We start from the raw sequence: 13,659 nt of genomic DNA on the forward strand, positions 1-13,659 counted from the left end.
ACCTCTACTCAGTGTAACAATGTATGGTGTGTTGGCTAGTCTACCAGACCCACAGCTTCAGCATACCTTTGACTCAGTGTGCCTGCGTGTGTGATCATATGCTTCGGTGAACCCCTGTGCCTCTATGACATTGAGTCTATGTATTAGTATGTCTGTCTCACAGGGTACGTGTGTTTCTCGGCATGCATGGATGTGTGCTCTTTTGTAGTCCAGATTCTATGTATGTCTGTATGCGGGGTTAACAGTGGGTAAAAGACATTGTCATTTACAATGCCATTAATTAATTAATGCTTGATGAAGGGAAATGAAAGACAATAACATTTTCAGTTACTGAAAGGTTGAGCTAGTGGCGTTGCTTTATTAATTACAACACCAAAAGCTCAAACTTTCAGTAATGCGAGACCTATTGCATTGCAAATGCTTGTTAACAGTGCTGGTGCACAATGGCTGCCATGGTGCAAGTATGTCTATGTTGAAATCCGGTTGTTTTTGTAGGGGAAGAGTTGCCTTCCTTCACAAAAACCACCCTTACACCACCCTTGGGGACGTGCAGGCTTTTGACACACACCCTACTTTACAGCATGTTGAAAATCTAGGAATGTGTCAAATGCCACGGGTGTCACATGGGAGCACTCACCATAATGCCCATGGCACGCCTCCCCCTAACAGTGCAAGGCAACGCATCTACTGGTTCATTTGCCACTGGAACGTCATTAAAAGTGAAAAAGTGCACTGTGCTTGCAGATAAGCCCTAAGCGTGTTGGAAGACATTATGGCTAAAACATGTAGACCCTCATTGGGGGGTCAGAGTTTCTCTGAACACATCCACCACTGCTTACAACACTTTTCCAAGGTGGCCACTATAAAAAACATATCACATTGTTGTGTAACCCAAAGACAATTTAAATTCACCCTTTCCTCTTGTAAGATAATCAACCTCACCAGCCAAGGAGTTGAAGCATCCTTCAAACGCTAGGTGGCTCCGGTGGGCGAGGGGTCCTTTGATAAACTGAAAGGCTGTTTTAACACTGAGTCTCTCACTTACGAGGAATTGGCATGGGCAGCCTTGCAAATCTTCTTGCTGTGCTGCCCTACACTAATGTGAGATGGCCGGAAGGCACTGTATTTTAGAAACTGTGCATGAGTGGCCTTTGCCCCTGTACTGGTGCACAATTTGCTGCATATCGCCGCCAAAGTAAGCGGTCTTGCACCACGGTACAAGGGTGCCTCTGTGGCGGGCAGGATTGTTTTTGTGTAGGAAGGGGCCCCCTGGAGATGTATGTCTGGCTCCACACAGAACCTTTCAGGGAGGCCCTATAGTTTCATTAGGCCACTGGATGCTTTACGTTTGCCTGGCACTGGGAGACCTTCTGGTAGCCATGCGCTTTACAAATATTCATTTCATTTCATGTTTATTTCATGTCATTTCATTTTTCACTTTCGGTCTCAGGGTGGAGAGGGTGGTAAATATGGTAATGCCTCCATAGAAGGAAAGTGGTGCCGGGGAATATAAGAATACAACTGATTAATGTGTATAATATCAGCATATAACTAAGGAACAATGTATAAAAAATAATATCTTGTTATGTTTCTCTTTTATCTTCGCAGAGAGTCGTGTTTTTGACCCAACAGCCTTCAGAGGTACATCTATACGTTTTTTGCATCCTTGAATGTATATATTTAGTCCGCTCCCTGTCTACTACAGTGTGCATCAACATATGTAACAAGTGTAACATGTTACATAGAAGACATATATTAGAAACTCTGTATGTCTAGAGAGATCTGTCTATTAGCCAGAAGGGTGGGTGGCCACTTTTTCCCAACAACAACCTTAACAAGTGTTACTTACCTCAAAAGTAGTTCTTTAGGCCTCTCTACATACTAAAGAAAGAACGGTAGATGGGCACTATCTTAGAATAAGAGATCATGTGAGACTGTATGTGCGGTGGCCCGAGGGGAGTTCCTAGCCAGTAAACAAACGATTCGCTGACATGACGAGAAACATCCATTACAACACAGTCATTACTATGCACTACCTTTACAACACAACTGTTAAAACACAACTGCCTTTACATCACATGCCATTACAATGCTTGCCATTACAACGCATACCATTACAACTCATGCCATTACAACGCATTATAAGGTAAGTAATTGAGATTTTTTAGTTTTAGGGTGGGTATGGGTTTTGGGGTACATGGGAATAGTAATGTTTACCCATACACTATCCAAAACATTCCCTAAGGTTGCTCTCACTGGAGGGTGAATAGTCATTTTTACCACTACACTATTCAACACTTATAGTAATTTTTACCCCTACACTATCCAACACTAACCCTACTGTGGCCTTAAAAGTATTATATGTTGTAATGGTATGCGTTGTAATCGTATGTGTGGAAATGGAGTGCTTGAATTGGTAGTTGCGATGTAAAAACCATGTTGTAAAAGCACACGTTGTAATTTTTGCATTGTAACGTCATTATTCAACATGACAGTTACCTGAGGCATGAGGCACAACTGCCCACACATTACCACCCATCACACTAATCTGTCGCACATACACCTTAGTACAACTTGTGTCTGATGTTGTAGGTTTGTCCTGAAGATTAACATGCATCTAACACATGCTGAATGGCCTTCATCCATGAGGACCACAGGCTCGCCCGGGTGTCAATCAGTGGCAGTTGGTGGCAAAGCACATTGGAGGGGCAAAAACATATACACATAACAAATACACAGAATAACATACACAACAATGTGCACATCATTATAAATATACAGATAAAAAATCGCTTACCTTACACTGCCGCTTGATTTTCTGAACCACTTCCTCGTTGTTCTGCAGCACATCCTCCAAGTACGTAACCCACAGCCAAATCTGTCATCCAATCAAGACGCTGTTCTCAAACTGTTAAGCAGCATGTATGTATGTATGTAGGCATACTTGTATAGCGCAGCTGTCACCCAAAGGGCATCCTGGCGCTTTGACCACAGAGCATTCCTACCGATGTCAATTACACTGCCTTCGGAAAAAGATAAGTTTTGAGGTCCTTTCTAAAGGACATGAGATCCTGCTTGCACCTTAGGGCCAGAGGTAGAGAGTTCCAAAGCTTGGCGGCCGTAAAGCTGAAGGAGCGGCCGCCCATCCTCACCCTTCTTATCTTAGGAACAGTCACCAAAAAGGCCGAGGAAAATCTTCTGCAACATGCGCAGCAGCAGCATACAGGTTGCCGTGGTTTTGTTAACGAAGGCGTCCAGCTGGAGACTAGGCCCGAGCAGGACTCCTAGGTTACGGACTGAGTCTGCCGCTGCGATAGTGCCTAAGGTAGAGGATGGCCAAAGTCCCTCCGGCAGAGGGCGAGGCGTACGGTCTACCGAGCAGTAGAGAACTTCGGTTTTTGCCCCATTGAACTGTAATGAGTTCTGGCGCAACCAATCCGCAGCTGCTGACATGCACTGGTGAAAGGACTCCAGGGGGACCGCATCCCTGCCCTCGATGGAAAAAATAAGCTGAGTGTCATCGGCATAATTGATGACAGACATGCCGAATGACTTAATCAGACTTATTAGAGGGCGAAGGTATAAGTTGAAGAGAATCGGGCTGATTGCAGAGCCCTGTGGCACTCCCTGTTTTACCTCTCTCACCGCCGAACGAAAGGGCGGCAAAGCCACAGATTGTCGCCTGTTACAGAGGTAAGATGCCAGCCAGCCTAAGGCTGTGCCAGCTACCCCGGACTCCTGGAGCCTGCTTAGTAGAACCGCATGGTCCACCGTGTCGAACGCGGCCGACATGTCAAGCAACACCAAAAACGCTGCTCCTCCCACGTCCAACACGGCCACCAAAGCAGACTCCGTGCCGTGGGCCGGCCTGAACCCGAATTGGGCCACGTCCAGAAGGTCGTTGGATTCAAGATAGCTGGACAGGGCTCTAGTGACCAATTTCTCTAAGATTTTTATTGAGAAAGGCAAGAGTGAGATAGGCCTATAGTTGGTCGGACATAAAGGGTCCAAGGTGGCTTTTTTTAGCAGTGGAGTAATTACTGCCAGTTTCCAGTTATCCGGGACCGTGGCCGTGGTCAATGACTGGCAACAGATGGAGTGGAGTGGCGGGAAGAGCTCTGCCTGGAACACCTTCCAGAGCTTATGTGGCAAGGGTTCTAGCGGGGAACCAGATGACACACCATTCGCCAACAGACAGAAATCCTCCAGGGAGGGAATAGGAAAGCAGGTCAGCCGAGGCTGTACTGCTTCCTCCCTAATCACCTCCCGAGCTACTCCACTAACTAGTTCCACGGGGCACAACTCAGGGTGGCTAGATGGAACAGGGGTCGAGAGTCCCGCCAAGATGGTATTGATGGTAAAACCAATGTGCGCACTTAACGCTTACATGGCTACTCCCTACTGCTGCCAGTCATTGTCAGTAGTGACGCAGTGGCCCAGTCCTGCTATCATTCTCCATTTGATGGCAAAAAGAATCAAAAATAAAACAGGGATAAAACTATTTTATTTTCAACACTTTCTGCACAGAAGTGTGGAGGTGCGAAGACCCTCTGCTCCCATGAAGGAATCGCAGCTGAGGCCACTGCACTTTCCTCACCATTGATTGCTGCCCCTTGGTAGAAATGGGATTTCTGGTTGACTGAGGCTTGCTCCAAAGCCAGGCAAAAACCACCACTCTGGTCAGGGCAAGGGAGTTGCACACTGAAGATAACCCTACTCACATTGGAGGCATACGAGCAGTGTCAAAAGCATCTGCACAACACACACACACAGGATCAACATACTAGGCACACCACAAAAAAAACTCCACAAAAAGGTATATATAAAAATAACCTTTGTATTATCATAAACACATTATAATGGTAATCACACAATATACACTGTGCCAACTGGCACTAGGCAATATTTACAGAGGATTATATACACATGACAGGGCCAATTGGGCCACTATCAGAACCATCAAAAAGTGAAAATAGTAAATGTATAACACAGCCGGTAACTACTGGCAAACACTGTACGTATCATTATATCTTGCAACATAAATCATATTATGCAATCAGCATTATAACAGGCATAAAATAAATAATGCACCTAAACATATCAGACCATCACCTCCTATTCATAAATCACATTATGGGCACAAATCACAGTAGAGAATAACCTCACAAGCATGAACACAGAATGCAAAAACATCAAAACATAAATCACATTAGAGGCATAAATCACATTTCCTGCGCACCACATAAATCACATTAGGGCAGAGGTCATCAAACTTTAGATGTCGGACCCCCCCCCCCCACCACCACTTGACAGAAATTTTTGGAATCCCATACACTACATAATCGACTGCCATCCGCATCCGCATATCCACGCCATACCCGGCAAATAATGTTAAACAGAGTAAGAGTGTTTAGTAAACTGCAGGTTTGTGAGTAGGTGTGGTTAAATGACAGAGTCTTATTAACCAGTCCAAATCAAATTTTTCCAAAATAAATTGTGCGCAAATTATTTTTACTAGGGATTTACGTGTGCAGTTGAGTCATAATGGGACAGTGTTATCTGGAGCAGCCCATTCACCTTCAAAGCAATTACCCTCAATTCAGGTGAATACCTTTCCTTCCATAGCAAGCAAGGAAGGAAAGGCTAGCTCATTTATTTAAAAAAGGAGGATCTCACAGGGTGCTGACATCCCTTCCTGTGATGTCCTGTGACACCAATGTGCATTGCTTATGCTTAATAGTCCCCCCACTTGTTTCTTTTAGGACTTATTCCTTGAGTGGGGGTTTAGGACATATGTCAGACTTATGGTTAAAAAATAGAACTAATAAAAACTGAATGATGTTGCCTATTTTACGTCAAAGCAATGTTGTCTGAAAAACTTTGTAGTGATCAAAGGAATCTCGGTCCAGCTGCAGAGTGAACTGGCAGCATTGCAGTGCATTTAAATTCAGCAGAGGCCGACGCAGGTAAGTGCGATGGGTCAGCGGCGGGAAAGTCGACAGATAATGGAATAGGTCAAATTAAATAAATAAATCCTATTCGTTCCCCCCTCCTACTCCACTGCCTCAGAGCGCTTGCCTGCACCAGCCACAACTGATGTGTGTGCCTCCAGGGAGTGGGTCTGGGCAGAGAGTAGAAAAGACTGTTACAGGCTGAAAGGGTTTATGGTGGATTTCCAAAGGCAGTGCTTAATTAATAATAATAATAATAAAAGTACAGGTGCCAAAGTTTTTATTCCGCCACTTCTGCCAGTATGGTCTCTTGCCAGACCGGCTGTTTGCCAGGACTGACAAGTCTTGACCGAACCAACACATGCCTCATTCTTCCTCCACCCCCTTATTTCTGCCTCTGTCTCATTCTTGCAGGTTTTTTTAAACTCTGCTTTATCCCTTTGTCTCTGTTTTCTCAGCTTTCATGTCCTTTTTCCTTCACCCTATTCTGCTTTGCTCTCTCTTGGTCATTTCCACTTGAAATACATTCTCTTAGTACAAATAAAATGGTAGTTGCTGAATTGAGTACACTCTCATGTGAGGGAACCTCAGCTGCCAAATCCGACAGTAGCATGAGCCAACTGCCCTTCATTTGTCCCCTAAGCCATTTGTTTTCAGCCTATTATAAAGAAAGATTAGTCTTAAAAGTGTGCTCTTTGAGCACAATGTATAAAAAGCATGAAAATAGCTACATTGAATCAGGGCCGGACTGGGAACCAAAACCAGCCATGGCAAAGAGCTCAGCCGCAATCCCTCCCCCCCCCCTCCCCGGGGGTTGCGGGTGCTGCCGAGCTCTCTGCCAGGGCCGGTTTTCGGCCATTTTTGTTTCAGGGACAATTTTGCAGCTATGCTGCAAAAACGGCGCTGTAACAAAATTGGCCCCCAGGGGCCCAAAACCGTCCCATCCGTGCGGCGCACCGGGGGATTGCTCAGTGCCCACTACGGCCAGTCCGGGCCTGCATTAAATGTGCACTTTTGTAAATATTTCAGAAAACCCTGAGTGTAAGGCTGTAAGGCTAAACTTTGCTTCCTTACTGTGAAAAATGAACCATCCCGGCACAGTTAATTTCCAGAGCTGAAATGTTTTGCTTTCGGTTTCACAGCAGAGGAACATTTCAGCTCTTGGAATTAGCTTTCTTTCGAAATTACGTCGTGCCCCATCGATTAGGAAACAGTGAAAGGTTAGCTCTTACAGTGGAGTTCACGCCTCCCCAGAGATGGTGTTGCTCCCCCCTAGGGGGCGCGCCCCACAGATTGAAGAACTCTGCATTAGGGTCTGGTGCCCTATCAACCTAACAGTCCCCCGGCCAACTTGTCTTTTCAGAGAGCTCAAATGCCCTTTGCCCCTAATGTCAGGGCTTGGGCTGCCAATGCAGCAACATCAAAAGTGCACAATTGCGCTGGGGCAAAGGAGTCTATCTCACTCCAGTCTCACCCAAAATGCCCCCAAAGAAATGATGGCCTAAACGTTGCAGCTGCCGCTAATTGCTGTGCAGCTGTGAAGTAAATTACGCACTGGCACCGACTTTGCCCTCTGCCACTACACGTGCCGTGGAAGCCCCACTTTGGGACTCCCAAAGTAACCTTTGCCAATGTTGCAGCTGCCCTCTAGCGGGCCAGCTGTGAAGAACAATCAGGGACTGGCACCAGGCATGCCTGAGGTGCGACCACAGGGGTGGGCACCAATATTGTGCCCTGACATACCCACCCACCAGACTCCCAACGCGGCACCACTCACCAGAGTCTTCTCTGTAACTTTCTGCCTCCTCCTGTCACCGGCGGTCTCTGCGGCCTTCCTCCCCTTCTGCCAGGTGGGGGAAGACTGAAACGCTGCCACTGGAGCCCACGAGCCTCCGTCCTCACTTACCAGGGCTTCCTCTGGCCATTACAGCGGGGCTCTCCCACACTTACGGAAGGCCCGCACAGACTTCCAGCAATACACTGCAGGCCCCACCCACAGTCAGGTGCAGGCGCCTGTCTTCCAGTTTTGGTGCTCTTGGGCAGCTGCGCTGATCTCCTTAACAGTAGAACGCAGAGTGGGCACCAGAAAAAGGCACCAGAAAAGGGGAGTGGGCACCCTTATTTAAAATAAATATAATTACGGCATCAATGCGGGGAAGGGCTCCTGCCTCATCGGCTACGCAGGGGAATCCCTATGCCCGGGATTCCCTCCTCCACTGGCAGCTCAGCACTGCAAATCCCACTCATTCCTCTTCTTGGAGAATTTAAAATAAAGCGCTCTCCAGGCGCTAGGAGTCCCTAAGTTCCTGGGGCATATCTGGGCTAATTTAAAAAATACCGCTCACAAGGTGCTAGATTTCGAAAAAGTTCTGAGAGATTAAGGGGGCAATGCTGGGCCCAGGGTGGCAAGCCCTCATGGTGGTTCCACCTGGGCCCCAGCAGCAGCATGCCCCGCAGGCTCAGGAACAAGCACAAACACCCAAAATATAGGGGCACAGCCCCTATTCTTATACTCCTTTTCCTGTGTCTACAGTGCAGGGTTTGGAGGAACCAGATGCAACTAGGTCAGGGGGGAATTGGAGCACTTTGTTTGTAATGCTCCTCTTCCACTTTGTCAGGTGAGGGCAAGGCGATCAGAATCACCACAGGGGGCAAAGCCAGCATGGTACAGGCTTGGCACAGATCCATTCAGGGTCAGGGGACTACTCCTCCCACTGCTCCCAATGCAGATGTCCCATTCAGCCTAGTGCTGACTCACTCTGCCCCTCCTGTAGCCACGCACACCTTCCAGCCTTTGTCACTCAAAAGCGAGAAATGCAATTCACATCAGGCAGGCAGACATATAGCACACAGAAATAGCAACTTCTAAAAGTGGTATTTCTCAAATAGTCATAATAAATCTGCGCACAACGTTGCGCAGCATTTATTATTACAATTCCAAAGCTCGACCACGCTGCTCCTCTCATCCCGGGAATTACCACTGACACACTGCTCAGGGAATCCCCAATGCATTCCTATGGAAGGGCAGGCCATTCTTACCAAAAGTAACACAGAGAGCGCGCACGCACTTTACACTGGACAGCACAGCAGTGCTAAAGTGCGAAATAGAAGGGGGCCCCCCAAGGTATGGAGATGTAGGCTGGCTCGCGGGGGGAAGAAACAAATAAGTAAGAACAAGAAGAACCCTGCCAGTAATATTTAAATAAGGTCCTGCACAGGGATCCTAAGATGCAAACAGAACATCGGAGCTTCCTATCAGAGTCGAGACATCAAGTCCAATCAAACATTGATATATATATTTTTTCATTTTATTTTTTTTCTCAAATTTCAAAGTTTCATAAATTGATATTACAAAAATAGACATGAGTTCATTATTAGAAAATAGGTTAAAACACACACATTAAATATAGCATATAGAGTTCCACAACACCGTTCAAATCTCACACTCACATAACCACACACTTCAAAAATAACAACACAACCAGTCTTTCATACATACAAACACAAATATTCCCAATAGTACATATACGCCATCAAATGAATTGATAACAAGATGGACAGCAATTCATTAAACAAAGGGGAGTTGGGCAAAAACAAAGGTGAGGACTGATGATGGCGTGAACAATCCTTCTGCCAACAAGAACCACGCTGACGCGCGTTTTGGTTTAAGGACCCACACGGGCCACACCTTCGTCAGGGTGATGACCCACGCTGACGCGCGTTTCGGTTTAAGGACCCACATGGGCCACACCTTCGTCAGGGCGATGACGTACAACGGACTGTACATCAAAATATATTCTACCAGGGTTCACGAAATGAAATAGGGTCACTCAAGCGATGACTTGACTGACACGCTCTCCGGATCCCTGTGCAGGACCTTATTTAAATATTACTGGCAGGGTTGTTCTTGTTCTTACTTAGAAGTGCTAAAGGGCCCAAAGACCTAAAACAACCAACACCATGTCAGAGAAAAGGCTAGGAGAAAGGCAACAAGTTTAGGAATGAACCTGCGCAAAGGGCCAAGTCCTACACCCCTCTTTTTCCATTGCACTAGTACAAGAGCGTGGCCGGGTGGTACCGGTCGTATTACACTGGCTGCACAATTGAGACCTACGCCTCTGCTCACGTTGCAAAAGCATGGCCAGCTTGGCACGGTGCCACTGCACCTGCTGAATCATTGATAGATACCCTATTGCTCATACTGTACTAGCACAGGTGCTGAACGCTGGTCAGGCCCGGGCAACTGCGCCTGCTGCACCAGTGTTCTGCGCTCATCTGAAGAGGTCTGTCGCTTCTCTCATTTCAGATGGTGATGACATCAGTTAATGTGGGATTCTTCAGTGCGGGACACGTCATTAGCAGGCCCTTTTTAGATGTTTATTTACAATCCCCATGCTCATGCCAGAGCATCATTTTATCATATAATAAAAGTGATGCACCTGGGTGCAAGGGGCTTGCAAATCAGCCCCTCGGGGTCTCATTTATGAAAAGTGTCACATCGCTCAATAATAACAGCGGTGCAACACTTTTCGGTGGGCCCTCCTTGTGACACCATGAAGGTGCTTTATTTACTGGACTGTGCTCTATGTCGCAAGGATTTACAGGCATAAGTTATGTTATGTTATTATAATCTTATAGAGCGCATTATCACCCTGGGGCATCTAAGCGCTATAAAGATTATACGTAGTGACACCCTAGAATTGTCGCAGTGAAATCTCATAGATTTCACTGTGTCACTTGTACTTGGCTTTCCCACCCTGCATACATTATACCTGTCGCAGGTATAATGTGCCCTAGGGTTTGTAAAGGTACACATCTGCTTAGATGCGTCCCTTTGTAATTATGGCACAGCATGGCAAATATTTTACGCCACTGCAGCGTCACAAAAAGTGACCCGATGGCGACATAAGGCCGTCATAAGGAGGGCGCTTAGTTCTTTATATATATTTGTAAGCCAGCAAATTCTGCACATTATGGGAAAGTGTTGACAAGTATGGTGAGTAGAAATCATGATATGTTCTGTCTCTCCTCAGCGCCCCTGTCGGTGGATCCGAAGGCTGCAGACGAGTCCCTCTTCATCAGCAGTAACGGGAAGGAACTCCGCAACGACGGCGACATGCGCTGCCTCTCGGGGTCCACGGGGGTCCTCTCTGGGAAGTGGTACTGGCAGGTGAACATAAACCCGGTAGTGACGGTCGATTATTACTACAAGCTGCTTGACCAAAGCAGGCTGGGGGTTGCCAGAGAGTCAGTAAAAGGAAAAACCCTGCCCGTTTACAACCCCAGCGATGGCTTCTGGGTTCTCAACCAAGAATGGTCAATCTCTAATTTTATCGATGAAACAGCCAAAGAGCAATATTTTCCGAGGCTCTTTCATAACGTGGGGATTTTCGTGGACTACGAGGAGGGGCTGGTGTCTTTCTACGATGCCGACAAACAAGAGCACATTTACACCTTCACCGCCACCTTTAACGAGAAAATATATCCCTTCATCTGCCTGGCGCACGGAAAACACCTTTATCTGCAGTAATCGCACCAATGTTAAAAATGCGTGTCTGATAAATTGTTCTCTTTCCATGATATTTTGAAATTCCTATAATATCAAACAATTAAAGCTGCAGAAAAGATCAATTCTATTCAATAAAAAAGCAAGTTAAACAAATGTGGCTGTGCATATTTCTAAAAGTTAAAGTCATCTGATTTGAACTAGAACATCTCACTGAGAGAGAAAGATAAAAGTGGGATCCAGAGGTCAGAGGTTGTCACAACTCAAGACTCATGGCCAGCAGCAGTGACGTAGAGAGTGTGTCCTGGGCCCAGTTGAAAGGAAGGAAATGAAGCCCCTGAACACTGTTTTAACTGTAAAGTACAACAAGCATTGGAAATGCAATAGGGCTCGCATTAGGAAAGTTTGAGCTATTGGTCTTATAAATGATTTTTTTTTATTTATGTGTTATTTTTTAAAATAGATAAAGTAATAGCTTTGTCAATTAGAATGCCAATAGTTATAACTTTCGCAAAAACACGTGTAGCATTTGTAATGCAACATGTTGTGTATTTACGTGACTTAGATGTATTGATATTACAAATAACAATGGCAATGCCAATAGCTTAAACTTTGTAAATACATTTTGTGAAAATTATGTTCAGTGTTTTTATTGTGACGAAAATCCAAGAACAGAAGTGAAATATTAACATCTTTTTGTGATTTGTAATAAAGCATGAAAGCTTGAAAACAGCTTGAAACATTGAAAGAACATATTTGAACCAGTGATGCTGTGGTTGCACTGAGTGATGCTGTGGTTGCGCTGAGTGATGCTGTGGTTGCGCTGAGTGATGCTGTGGTTGCGCTGAGTGATGCTGTGGTTGCGCAGAGTGATGCTGTAGTTGCGCAGAGTGATGCTGTAGTTGCGCAGAGTGATGCTGTGGTTGCGCTGAGTGGTGTGTACATCGGTGGAGGTTAGTGGGTGCATTGATGGAGCTGTGTGGTGGGTACATTGGTGGAGCTTAGTTGGAGCATCGGTGGAGCTGGGTGGTGGGTGCATCTGTGGAGCTGTGTGGTGGGTGCATCTGTGGAGCTGTGTGGTGGGTGCATCGGTGGAGCTGTGTGGTGGGTGCATCGGTGGAGCTGTGTGGTGGGTGCATCGGTGGAGCTGTGTGGTGGGTGCTTCAGTGGAGCTGTGTGGTGGGTGCTTCGGTGGAGCTGTGTGGTGGGTGCATCTGTGGAGCTGTGTGGTGGGTACATCTGTGGAGCTGTGTGCTGGGTGCATCTGTGGAGCTGTGTGGTTGGTGCATCGGTGGAGCTGTGTGGTGGGTGCCTCGGTGGAGCTGTGTGATGGGTGCATTGGTGGAGCTGTGTCGGTGGAGCTGTGTGGTGGGTGCATCGGTGGAACTGGGTGGTGGGTGCATCGTTGTAGCTGTGTCGGGGGAGCTGTGTGGTGGGTGCATCGGTGGAGCTGTGTGGTGGGTGCCTCGGCGGAGCTGTGTGGTGGGTGCCTCGGTGGAGCTGTGTGGTGGGTGCCTCGGTGGAGCTGTGTAGTGGGTGCATCAGTGGAGCTGTGTGGTGGGTGCATCGTTGGAGCTGTGTGGTGGGTGCATCGGTGGAGCTGTGTGGTGGGTGCATCGGTGGAGCTGTGTGGTGGGTGCATCGGTGGAGCTGTGTGGTGGGTGCATCGGTGGAGCTGTGTAGGTGGAGCTGTGTGGTGGGTGCATCGGTGGAGCTGTGTGGTGGGTGCATAGGTGGAGCTGTGTCGGTGGAGCTGTGTGGTGGGTGCATCGGTGGAGCTGGGTGGTGAGTGCATCGTTGGAACTGTGTCGGTGGAGCTGTGTGGTGGGTGCATCGGTGGAGCTGTGTGGTGGGTGCATCAGTGGAGCTATGTGGTGGGTGCATCGGTGGAGCTGTGTGGTGGGTGCATCGGTGGAGCTGTGTGGTGGGTGCATCGGTGGAGCTGTGTAGGTGGAGCTGTGTGGTGGGTGCATCGGTGGAGCTTAGTTGGAGCATTGGTGGAGCTGTGTGGTGGGTGTATCGGTGGAGCTGTGTGGTGGGTGCCTCGGCTGAGCTTTGTGGTGGGTGCCTCGGTGGAGCTGGGTGGTGGGTACATCTGTGGAGCTGGGTGGTGGGTGCTTTGGTGGAGCTGTGTGGTGGGTGCTTCGGTGGAGCTGTGTCGGTGGAGCTGTGTGGTGGGTGCATCGGTGGAGGTCAGTGGGT

At 47.4% G+C, this 13,659-nt stretch overlaps 1 protein-coding gene across 1 annotated transcript in view; it reads left to right on the forward strand.

The window, feature by feature from the left end:
- LOC147729479 (uncharacterized) overlaps window positions 1-11,481 on the forward strand; it is a 207,140-nt gene extending 195,659 nt beyond the window's left edge. Inside the window, exons 6-7 of the mRNA XM_086954000.1 lie at window positions 1,609-1,641; window positions 10,985-11,481. Coding sequence (XP_086810126.1) covers window positions 1,609-1,641; window positions 10,985-11,481 — 530 coding nt within the window. The remainder of the gene's footprint in view (window positions 1-1,608; window positions 1,642-10,984) is intronic.
- Window positions 11,482-13,659: the final 2,178 nt, after the last annotated feature.

This window comes from Lissotriton vulgaris, chromosome 2_1, assembly GCF_964263255.1.
Source record: "Lissotriton vulgaris chromosome 2_1, aLisVul1.2, whole genome shotgun sequence".
Taxonomy (NCBI): domain Eukaryota; kingdom Metazoa; phylum Chordata; class Amphibia; order Caudata; family Salamandridae; genus Lissotriton; species Lissotriton vulgaris.